We start from the raw sequence: 26,056 nt of genomic DNA, 5'->3' as shown, positions 1-26,056 counted from the left end.
GCAGCTTGGTGGCACCGGAGGTAATTTACGGCAAATCCTTCCTTCTGTTCCCTCTCCATTTTCCAGTCCTTAGGTTGCCAGTGCCTCGCTCTGTTATTCCTCTTCATCCTTTCTTTAGCCTTCTGGTGGATATTTACGGTCAAAGAAGCTGCTGGCTTTAACAAGTCACTTTCTGTGCAGGCGGAGCACTTTATTAGCGTGTCCCAAGATTGGTCTATAGGAGGGTCAGCAGGTTATGGCCCACTTTGGCCCGCCACCTGTGTTTGTAAATAAAGTTTTATTGGAACACACAGACACTCCCATTTGTGTCTGTACCGCCTCTGGCCACATCAGCGCTACAATGGCAGTTTAGTTGTGACAGTGACCAATCTGGCCCAAAAAGCCTAAAATATTTACTCTGCAGCCCTTTACGGAAAGTGTGCCCACCCATGGTCTGTGTGAACAGTGACCTCTGCACCATCTGCCGTGAATAGTACACTTAAAGGGCAACAAATCAGAAAGCTCACAGGATGCACCTAGCAAAGAGCAAGCACCCAGTCAGGGTTGAAAAGTCTGGATTTCTTGCAGATTTGTGGGTGATGCAGCCTTGGATGTGTGGACTTAAGAAAGCCTGGCTTTACGATGATGATGGTCTTGTTACATCAGTGGGTTTTCCGTGAGCATTGGCGAGGCCGCGGTGGTGCTGGTGTGCAGGCTCTGCATGGCGCTCAGACGGCTCGGGTGCAGACCTTGGCTCCTCCACTTGTTAGCCACGTGACCTTGGGAGAAGCTACCCAGCATCCTGTGCCTTGGGTTGCTCATCTCTAACAGGATTAGAATAGTAGGGACCACTTACTAGGCTTGATGTGAGGATTAAGTGAGTTAGTACGGAGAACTTGGAACTGAGCTTAGCACATTGTAAAAGCAAACACTGGATATTGACTGTAGTTACTAATCAAATCCAGTTTCTGCTGGAAAACCAGGAGAAGCGCCTCCTTATCTTCAAAATAAACCTGAAGCTTGGAAGCCTGATACCCCGGCCCTGCTGAATCTGGCCTCTTCTCTCTGTGCCCACTTCACAGCCCCACGGAGCTCATCAGTGACTTTGTCTTGAGTATGTCAGTCTGTCTGTCTGTGCCATCGTCTGTGCCTCTCCCTCACATGCTCTCTCCCCACCCTTCTGCCTTTTTCACATCCAACAATGACACTTGTCCGTTTGTACACCCATGTTTGGGGTACTTTACGTGTAGTATATCATTTAACCCTACTGGCAGCTCTTCAAGTAGACAGTGTTAGAGAGAGTTAGTCCTGTCTTACAGAGAAGAGAATGAAACAGAGATGAGAACGACTTACCTGGGGTCACGTAGGTGGTAAATGCCGAGCCTTTGCTCCACTCCAGCTCCCCGAGCCTGCCCGCATGGACTCCTGAGCTTGCAGCCCAACAGCGGCTCTAAGAAATTTCCACTGAACCCCCCTGCCACGGTGACCCCCTGCATCCCCCACCCCACGCAGACTTGTGCTTAATTCCCTTGCACTTTTCACAGTGCGTTATCATTTTGTTTTTGCTTTTGTATTTTTTCTCATCTTACCCCCGCTCCTCCACCTCTAACACACACACACCACAGACAAACACACACTTAGACTGTGAGCTTCTTGAGTGCAGGAGTTGGATAATTGGATTGTATTTAACTTTATAGCCCCTGTGCCTAGAACAGTGATGTTCTATGAATGAGGAGATTCTTCCAGAAAATCGTAAGGACTGATAGAGAAACGTAGATCCATATTCTACAAACACTTGTCTGTTTACATTTATTTTATTTCTGCAGTCATTTCTTGGAAGGCAGCAGATTTTCTTGGTTAATTATGTGAGTTTCAGATCAGTTTGCTTGAGCTTGAATCCCGACCTACTTGTGTTAATTTTCTTCATTTGTGAATAGCATCATGGGCGTATCTATATTTCATATGGTTATTGGAGAAATGAATGAAATCATTGATGCAAACCACTTGACCCCGTGTCTCATTCGTAGTATGGCTCAGCAATTATCATCTGCAATTATTGTCATTGGAGTGGCATTATGTGTGCCTTCAATTTACTCGAATTTAATTTGTGTACACTCAATCAATGTAAAAGGTGTGGAAGGAGAGAAAATGAAACTATTGAAATAGTTTGCGCCATTACAGCTGCCATCCTACTCCGTGAGCGTGTGCCCCAGTGTGAGCAGGGGTGGGAGGTGTGATTGGGGTTCCTCACCCCAGTCTCAGGCCCTGCCTGCTCCCCTGGTGCCAACATCTCACCATGTGGAGTATCATGCTAGTGCTTGAAACCGTCTCATAAGACATGGCACCAAGCACAAGCCAGCCACTTTATCTGGCACTCAAGCAAAAAGCACCAGTGTTCCCAACACCAGAGTAAAACTGACTGCCAGACTAATGTCCAGGTTCCATGTGACACCACCCGTGGGATTTGGGAGGATAATTTTCACTGTCGGTGCGTTTTGTTTTAACACACTGTCTTTCTGGACCCTTTATCATAACTGTCGAATGTCTAGTGATGATTGGTACAGTCTCAGAGTGGTGCTCACCTAAGGACTGGGGATGGAAATGATTATTTTGGTTAAAATGTAAGAAGGTGAGGTGTTGGATGTGTTGAAGCTACGCTCCATGCTGGCATCGCTGTTCTATTCCTGTTCGTAGATTTAATGTTGTAATGACTAGCCTGGATTCCCCTCCACGTTACAGTGGTCCTGGGTGGCTCTTTGCCTTTGGAATGTGCAGAGAAAGCATATTTTGAGACTGCCAACCTCATCAGCACCAACAGGGGAAGTGTTAATAAGGATAATGACTGATACTCTGTGTTGATCACATTGTTGGACCTAAAGTATTTCCAGTGAATGCTTTCACAAGTCCAGATATTAAGTAAAAGGCTTTCATTTGTGTTTGCTTTTTGTTTAGGTAACTACTCCAGACCCCCAACGTATAGTGGGGTGCCCAGTGCAAGCTACAGTGGCCCAGGGCCCGGCATGGGCATCAATGCCAACAACCAGATCCATGGACAAGGGCCAAGCCAGCCCTGTGGTGCTATGCCCCTGGGACGAATGCCATCGGCGGGGATGCAGAACAGACCATTTCCTGGAAATATGAGCAGCATGACCCCCAGTTCTCCTGGCATGTCTCAGCAGGGGGGGCCAGGAATGGGGCCACCAATGCCAACCGTGAACCGTAAGGCTCAGGAGGCAGCTGCTGCAGTGATGCAGGCCGCTGCAAACTCGGCGCAGAGCAGGTATGCCGTCGGGGCGGGCGGTCTGTGTGTGGACGTGTGAGCTCGTGCTGGGCACAGAGCTGCGTCGTCTCTTGGGTCCCACAGGGGTGGAGAGCAGCAGGGTGTAATTTCGCTTGGCTGTTCCTTTTGTGTTAAATATATTCTGTACCACAAAGATCAGAGAAAGAAATGACCGTGATCTATGAAACATTGAGGAAGGAATCTGAGTGGTGGGCAAGTCAGTTGTGGAAGCTTCTTTGAAATGGCTGTGAACGGTCATTGCAGCCAGTAGCCCAGAGGCAGTGACATCGGGAGTGTCTGTGTGGTTCCATTTAAAACAGCGAGGTTTAGACAGCAAATTCTGAAGCCTAAAAACTAGTTAAAATCTAAAATACAAAAAAGAACCTCCCTCATTTTTACCCCCACCACAAAAATCTTTATAAAATAGAAACTTTGGATATGCACCTATGTGTATTGTGTGTGTTTGTCTAAATGTATATGTGTGAGGTTTATACACTGCATATTCTTATGTTGTATTTTATTTTTCTGGGCATACCTCTCTATCTGTCCAAACCAAAATATAGTTAATAAAGCAAAGATAATATTTCAGCAAGTTTAAGTTGATAGAGCAAAATTTAAGCTTCAATTACTTACTTGTTTTTAATCCCGATTTTTAAAATTAACTCTTGAAGTAAATACTTGGCCTGTATAAAAGTTTATCCTTAATTAACAGTTTATGAGGCAAAAGTGAATATATTCTAAAAGAAGCACATGTAAATATGTTTCAAATTATGTTTAACATATGTTAAAATATGTTTTAAAACAAAGCACATTGAAAGATATGTGTGAAGATACGGTATCTTCTGAAGAAAAGAGAAGATTCTGATTTTTGTCAAAGGGAAATAAAAGCTACTGTGTGTGTGTTCGTGTGTGTACGTGTGCGTCTGTGTTTTTAAATGTGTCCCTTTGTTACTTTTCCCCTAAAGCTATTTGGGGCATGTTAGGGGTCCCTCCAGTCTCACCATTGGCTCCAAATGATAATACATTTCCCAATAATAAGGAATCAAAAGGAAAATCAGTCATTCTCTCTCTCTCTCTCTCATCCACATTATAGTTATTTAAAATCTTCTGAACCCCAACAGCATACCTCTGAATCGAGTCTACACATGCTTTAGGGGATGTTTTAATAAGCCTGTCTATGAAGACAGGTTTGGCTGGTCCAATGGAAGGTCTCGTTTAGGTTTAAATGAGTTGTCCATGGTTGCAACTCATAAAGCACAAGTTATTTTCTTTTTGAGTAGAAAGTACTTGATTGCCTTTGAGATGAAGCTTTGGATAGTGATCTGGGAAGAAGATACCCATCGAGATTAAGGCATAATTGTTTGCTGAGAAAGTCCTGCTATGCTTCCTTTCTGAATCAGCTTATATCTCATTTTATATAAATTAATATATAAATACACATCCATGCATTTTCGTTTTCTATTTCTAATCAGTGGAGCATTTCAGAGCCTTCCTTCACATCCTGCCCATTTGAGCTTTCCAGGAGTTTAAATGGGGAGCGTATATTTCGGCCTTTACCAAAGTCACAGCTGTCAACTGAGATCTGACAATCTTACTTTTCTCTCTCCTTTGCCCTGTCCCCCACCCTTTTTTTTTTTTTTTTTTTTTTTAAGGAATGTTATCCAGTCCCTCCCGGGCAGCTGCATGGTACAGAGTCTCTGCCCCATTCTGTAACCCTCCACACCCCTGTGTGGGCATAACAATGGAAGGGGGATTCATACTTGTCTACAGAGCAAATCCAAAGTTGTTCTTCTGTTCTGCTTTAGGCCACCATACATTAGGTCGCCTGCTTATCCCAGCCAGTCTGGGGCTGGCGGACGCCCCCTGTTTTCTTCCCAGCACCCCAACTATGGCACCTCTCAGGCTCCCGTCCTGCACCAGCCTGACCAGTACGGGTAGGTAGCGACACCCCCTGACTTGCTGCGGGACTGGGCCTTTTTTTAAACTGTTAATGACCGTGCCATCTGGCTGCGAAAAGGGACACCCAAAACGAGAAAGGGAAAGACCTAGAAGGAACGCCATCTCAGAGGGGGTTGTCTTTCCGTTCATTTCTGTTCGTTTCGGGGTTTTTGTTTGTTGCGTTCTGTTTTGTTTCTCACTCTTATTAGCGGAACTGTGGTAGTTTGGTGGGGGACCCGCATGCGTCCCCCAGACCCTGTCTTTGCACGGCTTCCGCATGGCTTCTCTCCCTCATGCCTGAGCGGGAAAGACAAGCTTTTATCTACGTGAAAGTAAGGAAATCACCTCCTCTGGCGTCATTTCCCCCATTGTCGTCGTTGTGTTGTCTAGGAACTTGTGTCGTGTAGCACTGTTATGATGACTGTGTTATTGTCATTCCTGCCACCACAATGACCTGCTCCCACACGCACCCCTGAATTCAGAGCATAGGAACCATATTGGAAGAGGGTCTCCCTGCATGAGACATGACAATGTTATTACAGGACTTCTGAGGGGTTTCTTTATATTGTCACCGCGCAAACATCCATGCCAAAGATTTCTATTTCCTTCTCCCAAGGAATTTTAGAATATTGAAGTCACCAGGAAAATACAACCAAATAATCCAACACAGAATTTTCTCTCTAAACAGTGTTGCCATATTATTAATTACAACACAGGAATTACATACAGCAACAAAAAGTGTCTCTCGTCTTTTCTACTACAAAACTGTATAATATCAGCCTGTCACCATTTTTAGGTTAGTAAATGCTCTTAAAGTACATTATTATTGAGTGATTTACTAAGCAAAAGTATTACTGGTATGATTTTGCATGTAGTAATGGTGAGATTATCCTACACAGGTGGAATCACATTCAGTAGTTAGTTTCAGTAGAAATATATCACATTTTTGGTTAAAAATAAAATGAAGCAGTCAACTAGCTTTGTTTAAAGACGAAACCTAGAGAACTCTGCTTTCGCTACTTGTTATGAATACATGACACAGAGAGCTTTTCAATAGTTTTATATTCAGCATACATTTATTTAGACAGCAAGAGCAAATGATAATTTTGCAATTGAGAGTTCTAAATCCTGTAAACATGGTCCTAAATGTGGACTAACAAATATAGAATTCTGTAAACAGAATCCTAAGAGTGAAATAGCGACTAGAGAATTAGGTAAATACTTATTTGGGGGAAATTATCTTTTCCTCCTTTTTCCTTTCTTGTGGTACCGTCAAGGTCACTTCATGAGTCAGTAGGAAGATGGCAGGGGGGGAAGAAAAGCATTTATCATCAGCTGCTAATCCATAGGATATGTCCTTTACCAACTCAGGAGTCCTATTTAGACCCACAAGCTAGTTTGGCTGTGCCTTGCCAAGCCACATTAAGCAGCTGTGTAAAATGAATTTAAATGGCATGCATCAGCATACAATCTCTTCCACTGGGGCAGAAAATCAATGTTAGCTAACCAGCACAGGAAGATCAAATCTGCCTTTCAGCCAGCAGCATCCAGATAGCTTCCTCAGAATACGACACCTCCTCCTTAATTAAAAATAAGAAAAAGAAAGATGGTGGAGTTATTCTATGTAAATCTGACAGTGCACTCCTGGCAAAGGCTCCTCTTTGCAGCCCTCTCCTTGTTCTGGATTTTGCCTTTCATGCCTACAATGTTCTTTCTAAAAAAGAAAGAAAATAAAGTTTTATTTCTATTTTAAATCTTCCTTCCTTTGCCCTTTGCAATGCACATAACCTGTTGTGCCTTTTTTTTTTTTAAGCAGAAGCTTGAATGTGAAAAAACATGTATACTACATGTTTTAGTGCTTTGGGTTAAGAAATTTGATTTTCAACTTGCTTTTGCTTTACTTAACAGCTCATTGCAGCAAACTCGTGTTTTGGCTTTTGTTTTTGTTTTCTTCCCTCGTTGAAAAGCCAGTTCACTAAACGTCAGTTTCTCTTTTGGAGAAGTGGCTCAAGGCTTTCAGAAACACAGGATTCCCAGAGTTTGATGTAATGACTTTTTTCTCAAGTCAGAACCCCAAAGGGCGTAGAGTCTATGAAAAGAATCTGAAAGAGACAAATTAATGATGAAGGTAGTGAGTGAGTGTGTGCGAGTGTGTATGCACATACATGTGTGTGCATAATTAGACGGAAGCAGAAGGCTCAATGTGAAAATGAAGGATTATGGCCATTATGCTTCAGGCTTCCTCAGCTAGTTGAATATAAGACGGTATAGAGAAAAAACACACAGCTTTAACTGGCTGGAAGCCGTTTGACTAATTCCTTTTTTCAGAAAAACCCACCTGCTACATTGAATAAGTTAAGGGAACATAGAGATGAATTGTTTTTTCTTTTTCACCTTTTGAGTAAGGGAATCCCTCATTTTGTATCAGAGTTTACAACAGAATGTGGTGAATCTTAGTGTTCAAGTACTAGATTAACTGAGTTATAATATCCAGTCTTTTTTTTTTTTTTAAGATTGGCACCTGAGCCAATCTTGATTGAGTCAAACAGATTGGCATCTGTTTTCAATCTTCTTTTTTTCTTCTTCTCCCCAAAGCCCCCCAATACATAGTTATATATTTTAGTTGTAGGTCCTCTGGTTGTGCTATGTGGGACACCACCTCAGCATGGCTTGATGAGCGGTGCTAGGTCCACGCCCAGGATCCGAAACAGCGAAACGCTGGGCCACCGAAGCAGAGCACGCGAACTTAACCACTCAGCCACGGGGGTCGTTTGAAATTAACAATTTATACATAATATCCATCCAGGACCCCCCATGCACTCCGGTAGACTTTTTACTCAGAAAACACATTGCCGTGTTCAGTTGTATAGCATTTCTAGTTCATATAGGATTCTTTTGAAGTAATGAGAAACAGAGAGTTGGAAATATTAGTCGATCTTACTAAAACCCTGGTTCAGGGATGGCAGATGACTTTCAGTCTGTTCTGATGGCTGTCTGGAGCATCATGTTGGAAGGATTCTGAGACATGGTCTGAGCGGAGGAGAGCCAGAGTCGGCCAGAAGTTTAGGAAAGACTGGCCACCAGCTTCCTAAAGAAGCGTTGCCATGAATTCCGGCTACAACGTAGTCTTCAGTGTTTTTTGAATGACTGAGTCCACTATCAGTGTCCTTTGTACTTAAAGCACACACACCCTCGTAAAATAAATTTCCCTCAGTCATTTAGTGTGTTTTGCATCCATTCATTCATTCTAGGTGCATCTGTCAGTGTCCAGCAGTTGGCATCTCTGCCAAATACAGCTGATTTGTAGATTTGGATATTTCAGACTTATCCAGTTTTTTTTCTTGGGAGTAAGCTCCAAGGATGATGTGTGACCTCAGCGAACTCACAGAAGGCCTGACAAGCCCTCCCTCTTTAGGCCAGGATAGATTTTCATTCCTTGAATTCAGCCCCCCACAGCACCTCCTGTATACATCAACTTTAATCAAGTCTTTGGTGACTTGAGATGGTTTGTATCAAAGTTCTGGCCCAGATCTTTAAGATAATAATAGCTTCATAAGAATAGGCTCCAAGAGGATGTAGAGTTTCAGTTGTAGAATAATAGAATTTTAGAGCTAGAAGGATGTTAGATGTCATCCATTCCTACCCCTCGATGTTGTGGTGGAGGAAACGAAGACCTACAGTGTTACCTGCTCAGGTCACTTAGTCAGTCACAGGGAGGGCAGAGCAGACCCCAGGGCCCTGTCTTATTCTATGGCTCTTCCTTCTACTAGTGCTGTCCCTATAGATTGTCCCTTAAAAGAAAATAATCTCTTAATTTTAGTTCGCCCTCGTGTCTAAAGGCAATTCTGTTAGAACCCAAGTACTCAGCAGGGTCATTGTGCAGATCCTGCTTATTACATCGAGGTCTGGATTTTTTTCCTCAGCTCAGCCTTTGCTGCCCCTGGAAGGGAGTAACAGCTTTGCACACTCCCACTCAGGCTCCACGTGCAGCACAAGTAGTTTGTTTCTGGAACCACATGCCTTGTAAGATGGAGTGACAGTTTACTTGAAGGCACACAGATGGGGTTGAATTTCTGTCCTTCTCATCCTTCAGTTGCCCACCAGTAACACTTTAGCATTTCCCATTCTTGGACTGGAGTGTAGCTGTGAAAGTAAGAATTCTGAATCGTGCAAGAATATAAATAGAAGTCGGCGTTTTTACCTGGATAAGTGCATACACCTCCATGATGATGACACAAGCGATGTCTGTCCTCTTGCTGTCCTCGAAGGCTCCCCAGTGGACCAGAAGGAGGGAAGTGCTCAGACTTCTTAGTTTTGAAAAGAGTGAGTCAATATGAGAGTCTTATTACTCTTGCCTGGAAGGGAATTTTTACACCGAACATCACAACCATGAGTCTGGAGACCTACATTTCAATCCTTACGTCATACCAAAAGCTAGAATCTGAAACTACTTTCAAAATGTTTTTGTTTTTAGTAAAAACAGGAGGTTGGGAATTTTAATTAACTTTATTTTGAATCTTAGCCTCTCTTCAACAGGGTCAGTACATTCCATGACGTCTTAGCCATAAAGTAGATTGCTCAGTAGCAGCCTGACCATATGGATGTTGAAGTGGCTGAATGTTTTGTGAGTTTGAGCAATGGAACAGCTGGCTCCACTTACAACACTGATGGATCGATCTGTCCTCTTGGGCATGCATAGCACTTACATCTGTGTCTCATGTGTACCCCACATACACACACACCTTCCAGCAACTATTCCTTAGTGAAGTGTATTTATAATTCATTTCCCCTGTTGCTATTTGCCGGCAAAGCACTTTTTTCCTATTATTTTCCTCTGAAGCCAGTATGACGTGATTCTGCCGATGGGGAAGGAGCCACTGATGTGGAAATTCATTAATGGAGATAGTGCATTAAAATGTCAAAGAGAGGGGGCAGAAACTTCTAAATGTGTCAAGCCCCAGCTATAGTGGGCTCCATTGGCCCGAAGGGCTGTGAGTGATGTGTATTAACTAAGAATTTAGCCCCTTGGACTTTGGACAATTAGGTTTTAAAATAATAGCTATGATTTGAAAAGTCACATTATTGAAAGACAGAGAAAAGATTTCAAAGACTTAAATAGAGTTTTTATTTCCGCAATTAAATGTGAGCCGTTGTGTTATCATCTAAACATGGTACTTTGATTTTTTCGCCCCTTTTTCCCTTCAAAATTTAGAATTTGAATGAATATTATTATGTTGGTATTTTAAGATTATGATTTCAATCAATCTTTCAGAGTTACAGAACTATTATGGTAGCCATAAAGTACATTTATTAGTCTTCAAATTGAAAAGTAGTAAAACACTAATTTTTAAAAGACCAAGAGAGACTTTTTTTTTTTAAGTTTAATGAGATCCAAGGAATCAGTGTATGAAACGTACAGCAAACCTGTAATAGACTAGAGTCTGTGAAGTTCCCTAAATGACTGACTATTACCTAGAGATTTTTAAACGTACACACACCCTCCCTACAGCCATGGAAGGGCTGAGGCTCGTGAACCTGTATTTTTCATAAATCCCCTGGGTGATTCTGGTGTAGAAAGCCGGCGCGTGTCTGAGGATCGGCATTTGGGGTTTCCTGCTCCTGAAGAACAGTAATGAAAAACACGGGGAGAGGAGGCAGGAAAGTGGGCACTCGGATTCCCAGTTTTTTACACCTTCTCCCTGGTGGACGCTGAAGGAGGAAAATACTGGGCAGGGCTGGGGATGCTGGGTGGAATGAGGAGGAATGAATGTTGGTATCGACCCAATACCATAACCCAGGCTTTGGTCATCTCTTGACTCCTGGCAAAGTCTGTCCCTAAATCCCTCTCTTTCTGCCTTTTCGCATCCTCTCAGACATCAGTGTCCTCCTCCTACTCTGAAATATTCCAAGCTCCCCAGCACACCTAGACCAGGCTTCTTAATTCAGAATGTCTTCTAGCCATGTCCCAGTCTGAACCTCACAGCTGGGTGCTGTCCTCGTGGTGTAAGATAACTCAGCATGATGTATGTATTGGGTCCGGGCCCTTATTAACTGGCTGAGTCTCCCATCAGTGGAGTGTGGGCCCTGTTAACTTGTCTAGGCCACTTGTCTTCACATCTCACCTCTTGACCCTCCCAACATCTCTGCCCCACATACCCACACATCCACACCAGACAAACTAGAATGATCGGACCTAGAATCAGCATTGGAGGCCGCCTGTCACCGGGGAAAAGTCAGCAGCACAGTCCGGCCAATCCCAGCCATAAAGTTATCAAAGGATAGGATTGTTGAAATCACGTACATCTCACATAGTCGCATTGGCGCCTCATTGCCAACCTGCAAGGCTGTGGGGCTGATACCAGGAAGTGTTGAGTTGTTCTCAGCCTGAAATCTGATCACCTCAGCAGTGTTCTGGACTGAAGGCAACAGGAACAGTTTGTCAGTGCCGAGGAAGATATGATCTGCATCTTAGTCTCTCCCAGTCTGGGGTTTGGGAAGTGTCGTGGGTGACCGTGTGAAGATCACAGGTGAGGGGCTGGACCCTCGGGCTGCCCCCAGGGCCTCTCAGCTGGTCTGTCAAAGACCGTGGGAGCCACTCCCTGAGGCTCCTCTTAATCTTGACCTTCATTTTTATTTTGAACTCCACTTCCGTTACATAGCTGAAAAAACCCAACCAAACAAAAACCCACAACTACAAAACCATGAGGTTTTGCCCCTTGCTTTCAAAACTAACTCTTACTGGATTGCCTCTGGTTGTTAAATTCCCATCAAGAAAGAACTTGCCGGATCCTACCTTCTCCTACTCCTCAGGCCAGAGCAATGGGCGAGAACATAGGGAACTGTAGTTTTGCTCAGCTTCAGGCCTTTCCTGCAACAGTTTTCACCCTAATTCTGAACAGTGTTTTTGCTTAAACAAGTTAAGTAACTTTATGACCCAGGCCACCTTTAGCTCAGGAAATCTATAAGAATTTTAGGAGGGCTTTTTTTTAATTATAAGTAACTATATTGATATATTTCTGTGGCAAAGTATATGGGATGGAGATCTTGGGACCCCAATTCTTTTTTTTTCAGCCAACAGACTGGTCTGTTAAGGTACAAGAGGTCTATGAACACGTGCCATCTATGCGTTTTTAATTATCTCACCCTAAAACATTACTCAGATGAGTTTGTTGCTGTTGCTACTCAGCTTCCCAGTGTTTGTCAAGCTGATGTGCTCCCTGTGTGTGAGGTGCCCAGCCCTCTCAGGAGACCCATCTTTACATTCATCCCCTGGTCAGTTCAGTCCCTTAAACCTCGTACCCAGGAAGGGGGTGTCCTGGCATAAGGGGTGGGTACTCCTGCCACTGAAAAGGAATCGCCCTCCTTGTCATTTAATCTGGATCTTTTCCTAATGGTATTATGATCTCCAGATAAACTTTTTTTAAGTAAAGATCTTTCATGTAATGCCGTTAGAGAGGGGCACTTGTTTCTTTCTGCGGGGACATCAGTGGCAACTGGTTTTTCTTTCACAAGTTACAACGGATCTCATTTTTACCCAACTTGGAAACCGTGCCCTCTGTGTCTTGTCAGAGGCCAGTGGGAGCTACGTGTCCCAGACCCCACAGAGTTCTGGGGTCACCTCTTACAGGGAGTGGGCAGTTTTGGAACCCAGTGCTGCCCCCTGTGGCTTTCTTCCCGCCCTGCGCTGCAGGCGGCCGGGGTGCTGGGAATCATGGGAAGTGCTAACATCCAAATCTCTGAATGAGGCGTCTCCAGAGCGGAGACTTTCAGTTCATTTTTGTATGATTGCCAATAAACTGTTCATAATGGGCTTCACAAGCCAAAATCAACGTGGAGCTGAAGAGAAGATTCTCAGTTATCAATTACCAAAGTTCGAGCAGCCAGACACTGTGTTTGCGTTTACTTCACACCCCGACAGGGAAGTCTCTCGCTTCAGAGCCCTCGCGCCCTGCCTGCTCTCCTGGCTGCTTTGAGAGGAGCTGGGGCTCAGTCGGCTGCTTTAGGAACAGCTCGACCCTGCGTCGAGGCAAAGGGGAAGTACTGAATCTCGAAATTGCACATCAGGAGCCATTTCAGCAGTGAGCCAGGAGCAGGACTGACAACAGGCGGGAACCCCCTGAGAAGTCTGCGTGAAGTAGTTAACAACATGGGGGAAATGCTTCTGTGTTATAGGCTTTTAGGAAATCCAGGAGGGAAGTGCACTGTTCCTCAGTGCTTGGCGGAAGCAGCTTCACTAAGATGCGTGGGTGAGAATACAGCTCTGTGCAGAAAGGTGGAGACGACAGAGAAATGCTGTAGACGCAGAGAGCCCCTCTGGGCAAGGCCACCTTCCCCAGGCCCATGGCAAGGACGTGGCAGGGGGAAGGTCTGCTCTGAAGAGTTATCCACTCAGAAGACCGTTCTCGAGAATATGCTAACACAGTTACCACTGCCCCCCATCGACAGGGTCTTTTTCATAGAGCTGTTGAAAAATGACATTCCTCTTCTCCTGTTCTTTCTCTCTCTCTCTCTAAAGCCCCAGTGCAGGGTTGTGTATCCTAGGTGTAGGTCCTTTTAGTTTTTCTGTGTGAGCCACCACCACACCATGGCAGCTGACAGATGGAGGTATGGTTCCACGCCTGGGAAGTGAACCTGGGCCGCCAAAGCAGGGAGGGCACCAAACTTTGACCACTTGGCCACAGGGCCGGCCCCTGCCCATTCTTAAAGGAAAAAATAAAACTTAAATGTATCAGTTACCAAAGCGTGTAGGGAGTTACTAGTTTATAGCTGGAAAATGACCAATAATTGTTGCTCTAGCTCGGTTGCTGGCATTATACACATTTCGGCCTTCTTTAAGGGAACAGGCTGCCTTGAAAAGAGATCACGTTCACAGCGAGGGAAGATCCTAGAAAAGTATCGTAAAGGGCGTTCCTACATAGGGAGGAAAGGTGAATTGAAGGACTCAAGCTCTGCTTTCCAGACTTGAGTCTCCAGCTGCCTCTTGGCGTAGCCTTTTGGGAGCTGAGAAGATGTTAGGAGCAACATGTCCACAGCCGAGCTCATGGTCTCTCTAGTGTTTGCTCTCTCAGCGACTGCCCCATTATCCATCCTTTTGTGCAAGCCAGACACCCGGGAGACTTCATGGCACAGCTTTTCTTTGCCCACAGTGCCTAATTCATCACCAAGTCTTGTCAGGTTTACCTCCAAGATACCACTCAGCTCTTTATTGTTCCCCATCCCCCAGTTACAAGGCCCGTCATCTCTTACCTGGAGTATTGTAATAGCCACACACCTCTTGGCCCTAGAGTCATTCTTCCTGCCTCCTTACCCAATCAGAGAACGATGCCTTTGATAGACACATCTTTTTATGCCATTTTTCCTGCTTAAAAACCCCTAATCTCTTCCTATTTCTCTTAGGATACAGACCTGGTGTGATTCCTCCCGCTCCACTCTCGCTTCTTGCTAGTCCGCCTCGCTCTCTCCACCTCCCTCCCCTGCTTCTGGATGCCCTCTCCTCTCCTCCTCTCCTGATTGGTTCCCACTTGATTCTTCAGATCTCATCTGAGGCAAGGGGAAGGGGGGCCAGCATGCCTTCCTCAGGGCACTTTCCCTGCCCTGCCTGTTTATAGGCTCCCCTCGTGCACATCCTCTCCTCCTTCCACGTGACGTGGTGCAGTTTGACACCCACTCCTCTGGGTATTGAACTTGTGCGTGTTCTTGTTTTGGCTCACCATTGTGCCCCTTCCCCCACCCCACTCCCACCTGCCTTAAAACAGTCATCGGGAGCAAATGATTGTGACTGTCAACTAAATGGAAGGCATTTCCCATCCATTTTAGTTATTTCTAGCATGTCTCCCTGAGTGAAAGGAGTGCAATGTTTTTTCAAAAAATAGCAGGCGGCTGTGTATTTTTACAGGAATCCGCAGTTTTTAAATGCTTGGCACTTCTCTTTGTTCTTTGTCTTTGGTTTAATGACATAAAGGCCACTTTACCTTCATGGGATTGATTCTACCAGAGCAACTGGCTTATTGAAATTACAGCCCTCTTTGGCGACCAGGATTGCTGATGCCTTGTCATTGCAGCCGCACGGATGGATTCGCCACACCAGACATGGGCTTGGCCTTCGACAGCTTTCTTTTCTGTCTTGGTTGTGTTGTCTGGGGGACATCGGTAGTGATTTTCCTCTTCAGATATTAGATGTAAAATAATCTTCATGGAATTTGTCCTTCTTGGTACTGTTTTGAAAGAGTCACTGTGTAACTGAGGTTGAAAGTCTGTCTTACCAGTGATGCTGGACACATCTGTGAAAATAGTTTGTGTTTATGAAACATTTAAAATAGAGCATCCTGTGTAATGTTCTGTGTACAGTTGGAGCTCTCCAAGAGTAAACTCTGCCGGAATAGGGCTTTTCAAAGTTTCAAGTTCTTAGTTCTGATAAGTATTGGATTTAAGTGAAAAAATGCCCCAAATTTTAGTGTTAGCCAAATTTATTTTGTCAGTAAGCCATCTTTTCTGGCACCACGACTCAAACTACATCTATAGTGACAGTCCATATAGAGGAAGCTATGTGTGTGTTTGGCGCTCATACACATTTTCCAGTACAGCGGGCTTTGCTTCATACTCATTTTGAACATAACTCAAGAATGTATCAGAGGATGTGCTCAACTCTTCAGAGTGGAGCTGCTCTCCATGTGTCTCTGCCACTGGGACTTTGTATAAAGTGGCTTCACTCTCGCGGTGTCTGTTTCCAGAGCATTTCTTCGGTCTGTCCCTCCCTTTCTCCAAGGAGCGGTATCAGAAATCCATTCATTTTCAGGATGTATATTTCACACTTCCCTGTCTGTCACTGTTGAGAAAAAATAGTGGTGGTTGCTAAAACGATATGGCCTACATATTCTTTCAGAGCAGCAAAATCATATGCAGATCTTACTTTATTTTAAATTTTATTGTAGTTGACTTAAAAACGAGATACTTAGACGTGTGGTGCTCTTTGTAGGATTCCATACTAATACTTGTAACTGCTAAATTCAGACTGTAGTGGGAAGCTGTATTCCCCTTTCTGCCTTCACAGTGAACCATTGGAAATGGTCACTTTAAAATTGGTATTTGCTTTTGGTTTTTTTTCCCCCAAAGTCAGCTCTTTGTTGGCAGATGAATGTATAATGTTTGAGAAAGCTCCAAAGTGAATAATAAGAAAATCTATAAAAAGTGACGTGTGTGTGTGTAGACTGAGAAGCAGGAACGAGGCAGGCTTGAGGCACATGCATTTGCAGCCTCCACTCCTAAATTATTCTCATCATCAGAGCCTGGGCTTTGTCATAAAATGACAGACCTCAAACACTTACATCTAGTCCCAACCGAAGGCCGATTTAAATAAAGTTCTGCTGGTTGTTCTGCAGGTCCGCGTGTTTAAATAACAGCCCCCATGTCGTACTTGGACATGAAAAGGTAGAGGGGATAGTGTGGGCCACAGGCCTGGCCCAGGGCCGGATGCTCAGCACACTGTGAACCGTGAGCTCTGTGCCACAGTCACTGTCACAGGGCGCGGTCCAGGGCTTCCTCAGCAGCAAGACAGAAACGAATGTTATGTTTAGTATTTATTGAATTCCCCCCAGATGTTATTGGGCGTTCATTGCCACTCCTGTTGCAGGTTAGGAATCCATGGCATCGGGACAGCCATCATTTGTAACAAAAACGACTTGAGCCTGTAGCCCCACTAGCAAATAGCCCAGTAATTCACAAACCCAAAGGTGAAGGTCGTGACCTGGCACTTGGCTCTTCCAGGTACAGCTTCCATTTTGGTAGGTTTGTCCTTGAAAATGTTCCCTTCGTTCCAGTTTGTATTTTTGCCTGTTTTTGTTTCGTTGCTCCTGTTTCCTTTTGAAAAAAGAAAGCGTGGTGATTTTCTTCTGCCCTCCCCTCATTCGGAAATCTGGAGCATTCCCAATGTTGCTGTGGACAGAAGGGCCAAGCAGGCGGGAAGCGCCGCCTCTAGAAAGGGACCAACCTCTTCTGAGGTGACTGTGGTCCTGGGAATGGTAGCCTGCCCGACCCCACAAGCTTTTTGTGCAGAGCCACAGACATCCTGCTCCATTAGCATCACCGTGAGAAGTCGAGCACTCAGCTCTGTCAGGGAGGTGGCCGTCTTATGTTTCTGTCCACAAAAGGAATTGTCTCAATTTCCAAAATTCAACAGAGTACACTGAACACACTTTTTGAGTATTAAGCCCATCTCGCTTCTTCAAAATTACCAATAGTCTTGGCAGTAGTTTCCAAACACTCATGAATAGGATTTCTTCTGTGACCATGAAAACCTGGCTCTGTCCCCTGTTTGGCCAGGTGCATTGCTCATGCCCACGCACCCTGCATCCCTGGGAAGACGCAGTTCCCTCTCAGCTGCTTGCCTCCTTGGATACCCAGAAGCGTGCAGGATAAACCCCTTCCTGGAGGCAGGTGTCCAGGGCGCTGTTCTGTTTGCGTCCACCGCCTCTGCCTCTCCCTCTGTCCGCCTCGCTGAAGGGTGCCCTCCAGAAAGCTCAGGGAACAGCATCATTCTGATTTGTCAGCTTTCTACAACTAAAGATGAGTGTGGCAGACAAATGGAAAAGGATGCTCATAGGCCGTTCTACTTTGTCCCACCATGTGTTAGCCGTGCCAGAGGGCCCTTGGAGAGAGAAGTATAGTATGCTGGACTGAAGCAGGCTCTGGCACTTCTGTTTACGCACTTACTAGCCGTGTGTCTTTAGACAAGCTATGTAAGTTCTCTGATCCTTATTTTCTCTCTCTGTATGTGAGCATAATTCCACCAACCTTCCTCTAGAAATTTAAAAAATTAAATGTGTAAAGTGCTAGAAATCATGCCAGGCATATTTCTGAGTGCTTGATAAATTATTGTTATGATCGTTGTCAGTCCCTCCATGTCCATATGGAAAAACTGAGGCCCAGAGAGCCTCAGTGGTCTGCTCCCAGATCCCAGTGGCAGTGGAAAATGTGCCTAGCGACAGTGAAGACCTCTGGCTTTTTAACCAGACTTTTAAAGCAATAGACGTGATTTAATTGGGGACCATTGTGACCAGCAACTGACATCCAACACACAGACCTTTAAATCTTTAATTTTTTGTTATGTTAAGGGTATTTTTTAAGACCTCTGTAATGTGCACCTTCATCATGTTATGGCGATTGAAGATGGACAGTGCAGACCTGGGGGAGAAATCATAGATTAGAGTTTGATGAGACCTCAGCGGTCCCTTCATTTAACCATCTGCCTGGTGGATTTTGTATTCTGGTTCTCTTTTCCACCTTAGTCATAAACAAGTGTGCTTGAGGATCTGTTAGTTTTGTACATGTTAGTTACGCGGCACAGGAAACTGAATTTGGTGGCACGGGAAACTGAATTTGGTGGAAGCTTGAAAAGGTGGCGATCTTTCATAATGCCTGTTTACAATAATAAGAATGTTCTCCATTGATTCATTCATTTAACAAATATTTTTTAGTAGCTGACATGCACTCAGTTGCTCCTCTCAGGCGGCATACACGCCTAGAAGAGCCAAGACATGCACATAAATTGTTTTAACATACAAAACAAAGTGCAGAGCTTGCAAGTGGGGTGATAAGGATGGCCTTCACAGAGGAGGTAGCCCCTGAAGCCGGTCTTGAAGGACAGGTCAGAGTTGGAAGCGATCACTGCCTCGGAATTAGTCTCCAGAAAACACAGCCTGTTCATAAGTTAGATGCTCTTCCTGTGATTTGTCTGCTGGGAAATGGAGAGGGCAGCCCCAGCACGTGGCATCGTTTTCTTTTGGAACAGTTACATCAATGATAAATTGTCTTTTGTTTGAATGAAAACACCTCAGCAGGGACCCTAATATATTTGAGTTAATGCCAACAACCTACATGCTGCTGTGAAGACCCTAACCATATAGGAAAATGTTTATAGCTGCTGGGCAGTGTGTTTATAAGTATTTGACGACCTGGAGGTTAATCAGAAGCCATTGGATGATCTCAGATCCATTCTTAATGAACTGCAGCCGGGTATTCTAATACTGATTCAGCAGTCTTTGAGTTCAAGGCTAAGTAATGCTCCTCTCTCCCAGAGCCACACTCACAGCAGTACTCTTTCAGCCTTCTAGAATGTTCTTTCCAAGCCATCATCAAGTGTTAGTTTGCACAGAATTTCCCTGAATGGTTTGTATATATTTAAAAGAAAAAAAAAAACCACTCAAACGTTTGCTACTTTGAATTTTCAAATGGACCATGTTTGAACTTTTTCTGCTAGTCAGAAAGCTGAATCCAATGGAAATAGCTGCCCAAAAAGAATAGTATACATTTTTAATGACTTATGTTAATCTTTTAAAGAAAGTCTTTAAAAAACTTTTTACTATTGTACTTTAAGAGCCACCAAATGACAGTTTAATGGAAGTGGAGGGGGTTATAATCATAATTAATTTGGAACAGAGAAGCCAAGTGTCTGTGGATTTTTACAGCCCCCCCCCCCATTAGCTTTCCTCCTAAACATAAACATTAATGGCCAAAACTTCGAGAAGTTTCTTAGAGGTATAGTATTTACATAAGAAAAGCTTGACTCCCACCGTGGAGGCCTTTAAAGCTTTTGCCGCATTGCCATCATCTTTCTTTTTGTGTTAACTTTCCTGGGAGGATTAAACCACCAGGCTGTTTAGTTCCCCCCCCCCCCCCCCCCAGTCTTGTTACCAGCAGTTAGAGAAATGACATTGTGTGACGCTTGTCTCCTTCAGATCAAAGGATGCCTTTTACCTCTTTCAAGAGTCAAGAGAAGTTTGTCTTGGACAGGGCAGAGACACAAAACTAAGCCACCAAAAAGATGAGCTCATGAGTCTGCATGGCAGTGGAGGAGGGGTGAGCCAGGCCTATTAGGGACACTCACAGCCAGTCAGTCTAGGCTCCCTCCTGTCACAGAAAATCCTATACGAAGAAATGCAAGTCTGTTGTTTACTGTGTTATTTTAATATAGGGGAAATTGGTGTGTTTTTAATAGTACCTATTTTCGGAATGTTAAAATACAAGGTCAAAGAGCGTTTGGGAAATGCTTTCTCTCATATGCATTCTATCAGAAAATTTAGGCCAGAGAAAAATTTCTTTTTTAAATAACATTCCCGCACTGCCCATTTGTTTTCCATTTCTTGACTTCTGTTTTTTGATACAAGGATACTAGGTAATGTTAATTAAGAATCAGATCTTTTTAAATGTCAGAAATTAATTTTGCTTGCTTTTGTAATTCCTGTTCTTATTCAAGTTCCCCCTTTCTTGCTATAATTCCCTGTATAAATGATAACCTGGAACACTTGACATGATTAGAAACAGGTAATTTCTTTGTGGAATTTATAATATTTGGAATTTTTACGTAGTATATGACCTAATCACCTAGCAATAGAGTTCAGCCTCTCTCTCCAGGAAATAAATCATTTTAAGCCAACATGAAAAATAATAGCCCCGCCCCTTGCGTTGATGCATTGTTAGACGTGACTTCGAGGGTGAACGGCTGCTGAGATGCATGGTCGGTATATGTATGCATGTGCTTTCTCTTCATATAGGCAAGGAAGTTTTCCTGGCATGAATCAGAGTGGACTTATGGCTTCCAGCTCTCCCTACAGCCAGCCCATGAACAACAGCTCTGGGCTCATGAACGCCCAGGCGCCCCCCTACAGCATGACGCCCAATATGGTGAACAGCTCAACAGGTAACGGTGGCAGCTCCCTGCTCCCGAGGGCTGCCTGCCCTGTCCTTCCTCTCTTCGTAGGCCTGCACCACTGAAAGTCCAGAAACAGCTCAGCAATCGGACCATTTGGTGAAAAGGGGGAAAATGCTACTTTTCTGCTGCTTGGATGCTTGCTCAATCGATTTACCTATTTTAAGACTTGAGGATTACATTACATTTTATGTAAAGTATTTTTATTCCTTCTGTGTTTGTATAATCTGCGGACGCATTTCAAGTGTCATTGGAGCTTGCTCGCTTAATGTACGCACCGAGTTCTTTTTATCTTCGGGCATTATTAGGAGTATCGGAAGAGCCCACGACAAAATCTGTACTTTCCACGAGATAGTGGTGGAGATGAACATTTAAACTTCGTGTTTCTGAGGAAGTGACTGAAGGGCAGAACAAGGCAGGGGTTGAAGGACTTTTTTCATTTAGGGAAACTCCCCTTTAAGTGTCTATCTGGAAATAGTTGTTCCATAAGTGCCGTTCCCACATCATCTCTATTGAGAAATTACTTATTGTCTTTTTAAAGAACTGTTTTCAATTTTTCATTGTGTTTCATTTTTTTCAACCCACTTTATGATCTCAGCGGTTGCATTCTTACCAGTTCCCCTCTGATTAGCACAGTAAGAGTGTTCTGTCAGTTTGTGGACGTATCAAGAATGTCTAAACTGTGCACATCTTCCATATTCTCAGACTCTGTAGGCCCAGGACCACCTCCTCAAGCCCCCACATGACCTAGCGATGATGAACGGGACCCTTTATATGAAGAAACGCTCTGTGTTACTCTAGTGCCTGTTAGAGTGGGAGACACCACTTGGGGTGGGATTCTCTCGTTTAGTTGATTCAGAGTTTGGTGTAGCCAGTTGTGTGTCCTCCAGCGCTTTATGATGTGTCAGGAAAACATCATGGAATTAGGGGCTCGGCTCTCTCTTCTCCCTCTTTTTATGTCCTCTGCCTTCCTGACCTCGCCATCTTTGAAAGGCTGCCCCCCCCGAGCTGTGTCTCTTTGTCGGGCAGAACAGACAGCGAGAGGCTGGGCTTGCATCCTCTCTGAGCTTCCGAGTTGTTGGTTTCTAGGGCCTGATTGAGTCGTGCCATTCCCTGGTTACTTCCCTTTAAAGATTTGTGGAAGAGGAAAAAACAGAGCCGACTGGTGCAAATAAATAAAATAGCTCTTCCTGATGTTAAGCAGGTTGTCATTCATCCCGGTGAGGTGGATGTTTTTACATTTGAGATGAAAAGTGAAAAGCTCTCGGACAGTCTCGTAGCTGGAACTTTCCCCTCCCCTTCCCAGCACTGTCCCAGGTAATGGTTCATTTGGGTTATGACATTATGTGTTTTGTCTGGCTTGCTGAAATAAAATTACTTCAGAGCATTGAAATGACACAATAAATTTTCACCTACTATTAGCAATACTCATTTTCCCCTTTTTCCTTTGGACCCCAGAGCCACAAAAATAACCAACAACAAATAGATGGCACTGTGCCCTGCCTAAGGAGATTTATGTATTCCTAAGGAATAACCAATTTAATGGAGATTCACAGAGAGGGTTTCTTTTTATTACTATTATTCAGATAATTCAGCTATTCGTTATTTCATACAGAGGAAATCTGTTCAAGGAAAGGCCATTTATCCTCACAGTCTTTTTTGTATGAGCTAGTAGTGTATTTTTTCTTATTGCATTGTACCTTTTGAAATAGTGAATTTTTAATAATTTAGTCATTTATCGGATTTTCCTCTACACATTTATAAGATTTTATTCCTGTTTTATTAAGTGAAATGCTGCCTGATAGAAAATAATCATCCAGCACATCTGAGAAATATTGACGATGGCGTATTTACTGCGTATCTGTTGATAGGTACATAGGAATCTGCTCTGTCTGTCTTAGAATCTCTGAAGGAAACAGGAATGACAGAGGATGCCAGAACGTTCCAGTGTAGCTCCTGATGAGAGTTTTGGTCTGAAAGTTTACACTTGACTTTTCTAAAGATGGGTCGGAAATGGCTTGGGTCATCATCTCGTCAGTCTACTTGGTTTGGGCCCCGGGAGATAAATTACCAGTGATAACAGCAAAGCATTTTCTCCATCAGAGGACACTTTGGAGAAAGTGAAGGTAATACAAATGATAGCCAGGGCTGGCAGTGGGGTTTTCTGAACCTCGGTTAGCAGCTTATGCAACTGGCATTCCAGCATCCTCTTTGCTGAGTTCAGACAATTGTGCTGTCGATGGCGTACAGGGCCAAAAAAAGTCCTCCCGTGTAGTGACAAATTGTTACAGGCTTCAGTGAGCAAGTAATTATTTAAATGGAGTCAGTGTGAGTCTGAATGTGACAACTATTTCTTCACTTAAAATGCAGGGGGAGTGGGATGGGAAGCAGTGGGGATTTTTTTCCTCTTTAAAGGAGCTTTTTAAAAATTACTTGGATGAAAAGATTAGAATTATGTATTCCTAGGGCAAAATTATAAGTCATGTATAACCTTGTTAAATAGAGCCCTGTATAATACTTGTGTTGTTAGTTACATTGTACTTCTTTGTGTTTGTTTTATAATATTCATTAGCCATATACTTGTGTGGGTATAAACCATCATCTTAACAAAGACTTCTAAATTCCAGAAAATATATCTACTGTCTGGTTCTAAGTCACTCTACAAAGTGTAGGGCACTTCCATCAGTATAACCTAGATAGTAAATGAGCAGCCATACGGTGCTGTAGCCAGGCTTCCCTCCCATACAAATTCCAGCGGTGCCGATCTTTCTCCCGCCCCAGCACAGCTCAGTCCAAAGGCAGTGTCCTATTGATGTCCGACCAGTAGGGGGCAGACCAGCTCCGATAGCCCTTACAAAGGAAAAAAGGCAGTCACATGACCACAGTATCCACAGCTTCCTTCCGGGTTCTCAAAACTCAAGAACACCCTATCAGAGTCGCCTGGAATGCCTGTTAAAACTACAGCTTCCTGGGTCCCGTTCAGAAATTCTAAGGGGGGCCCAGGAATCTGCATTCCTAACACACTCCTGAGGTACTTTTCATATGTGCGTGCTAACGCCTGAGAACCACCGATTTAGAGGTATTTTGCTCAACAGTCTCCTGGCAAGACCGCTGCCAACTTGGTGTGGCATTCGCTGTTTACCAGATAATTTGCTGTTTTGAAATTTATTTAAAAAAAAAAAAAAGATTTACGGGACTGTGCCTAGAATAAAAATCTACCAGACGGATAGCTGTTCTCTGTCTTGAGACTTTCGGTTCCTTCCCAAAGGAAGTTCTGGGTCTTCAGCAGCATTGCTAGTGGTTGTCTAAGTAGTTTGTAAAGATCATTGGGTTTTTGTTGGCTAGCTGCTTTAAGTTGATGATTTTAGGTTAATTGCTGCCCTTCTCCCCCCGACACCCCAAAATACAAAAGACTTGACAAACTAGGAAAACCATCTCTTGTAAACTGGGAAAAATGTACAGAGATTACGCCAAGTGTATAGGTAGCTCCAGACCTGGTGTGTGGCTGGGGCTCTCCTGGAAGCTTCGGTCCATTCGGTCCAGCCAGCAGGAGACATTGGCTGCATTCCCTGAAGCAGCAAGGCACAGCAAGCATTCTGAGTTTGCTGGGGTGCCATGTTTCCTTGGGATGGAAATGGCAGGATCGTGCATCTCAGTCGCACTGCCCCCGTGGAGGTCCATCGGCGGGGGGGGAGTTATGGGGAATTCTTTCAAGGCCTTGCTGATCCAGTCCGAGAGAAGTGCTTCTCCTGAGCTTTTCTCATAAACTGTGTCTGAGTTATGTTAACAGGGTTCTTTATATATTCGCCACATATAAAAATAGTCATGAATATCTGCAGATGTCTACACATGGAGAGGCCCTTTTGTGTTTTCAAAAGCAGGGAATAAAATATTTTGCAGAGTATGGTGTATTATTTACCATGAAAAGAAAAGAACTGTTTGTGTGTTTCTGCTCCCATCTTAGCATCTTCTGGGAACAATTTGGCAACCTTGCCGGGAGACTAAGGGAAGGAAGCTGGGGGAGTGGGAATGAATGATTGCATTCACTTTCCCTCACCCCATATGTTCTTTATGTTCTTTCGGAATATATTAAATGCAGGGTGGAATAGCTGCCTTAGGACCTTGACCCACACTCACTTTAAGAAATCATCCTAGCTCTTAAATTTCAATGGTGAAGCCAGAGGCTAGTGCTTGAAACGTATTTACAGCCCTCACGCTGCGCCTTCTGCAGTCTCAGATCCTTCACTGCCCCTTTTTATGTCTGAACTTTACATACTGGATTACGGATGTCAGTAGGAGAAAGAACTGTGCTTGATTTAACACGTCCTTATAATAGTGGTGGTCTTTCTCTTCTGGGAAAGGAGAAGAAAATAGTGCCCCTGGAGTACCATTGCCCTGGGAGGCATGTGGCTCTTTACAGTGATTCATTGAGAATTCTGGTAAGAAGTCAAAAATAAGCATTTCAACAAAAGCAACAGTAAGGAAAGACCTTATGATTCATTAAGTAAAATGAAATTTACATGGTAAGGCAAGAGTACTAAATAAAACTATCACTCTAAATTATCCTTACTTATCTCTCAAAATAATAAAACCTCACAACTTTTGGCAATTTTTGTATTTGCCTACCCCAGATGCCCATTTTAAAATACATGATAGAGAATGAAGAAGTTTGGCGAATTTCAAACCAACATATACGTTTATATTTGTCTAAGTCTGGTTTCTAAATCAGTGTAAATTGTTGCCATTAATTATCACCATGCATATCAGCCTAGTTCTTTACGCTTAAAAATTGCTTTCATGTACATTAACACATTTGATGCATGAAGAAAGATATTATTACTTCCTATTTTCAAAAATAGTATTTAGGCATAATTTATTATAAAGATTGACAGAAATATTCCTTATCACCTTTGGAGAAGCAAGACCTGACAGAAGCCCCGTGTCCGTGACTTTGCCCCTTTCTCTGGCATCGTGTGGCTGTCATTCCTTTGAACCGACTCTGTGAATAACTAGCAAGGGCATAAGGACTTTCATAGACAAGCCCCTCTTTCCACACTCGTTCTGCTTTTTTTTGCCTTCTATTCTCCTAAAAAGGGTGTTTCTTAATGTTTAGATTTACTAATTCCTGTCTTGCTAGACCCCAGAGATAAAGCTGC

General features: G+C 43.7%; 1 protein-coding gene across 9 annotated transcripts in view; it reads left to right on the top strand.

Moving 5' to 3' along the window:
- ARID1B (AT-rich interaction domain 1B) overlaps positions 1-26,056 on the top strand; it is a 413,283-nt gene that overhangs the window by 351,018 nt on the left and 36,209 nt on the right. For 6 of the 9 annotated variants that reach the window (XM_046669908.1, XM_046669910.1, XM_046669906.1 and 3 more), the window contains 3 exons: positions 2,932-3,259; positions 5,065-5,193; positions 20,746-20,891. In XM_046669908.1, coding sequence (XP_046525864.1) covers positions 2,932-3,259; positions 5,065-5,193; positions 20,746-20,891 — 603 coding nt within the window. The remainder of the gene's footprint in view (positions 1-2,931; positions 3,260-5,064; positions 5,194-20,745; positions 20,892-26,056) is intronic. The other 3 variants (XM_046669913.1, XM_046669912.1, XM_046669907.1) reach the window with 1 other exon arrangement.

This window comes from Equus quagga, chromosome 8, assembly GCF_021613505.1.
Source record: "Equus quagga isolate Etosha38 chromosome 8, UCLA_HA_Equagga_1.0, whole genome shotgun sequence".
NCBI lineage: Eukaryota > Metazoa > Chordata > Mammalia > Perissodactyla > Equidae > Equus > Equus quagga.
This window is presented reverse-complemented; position numbering and strand designations above follow the sequence as displayed.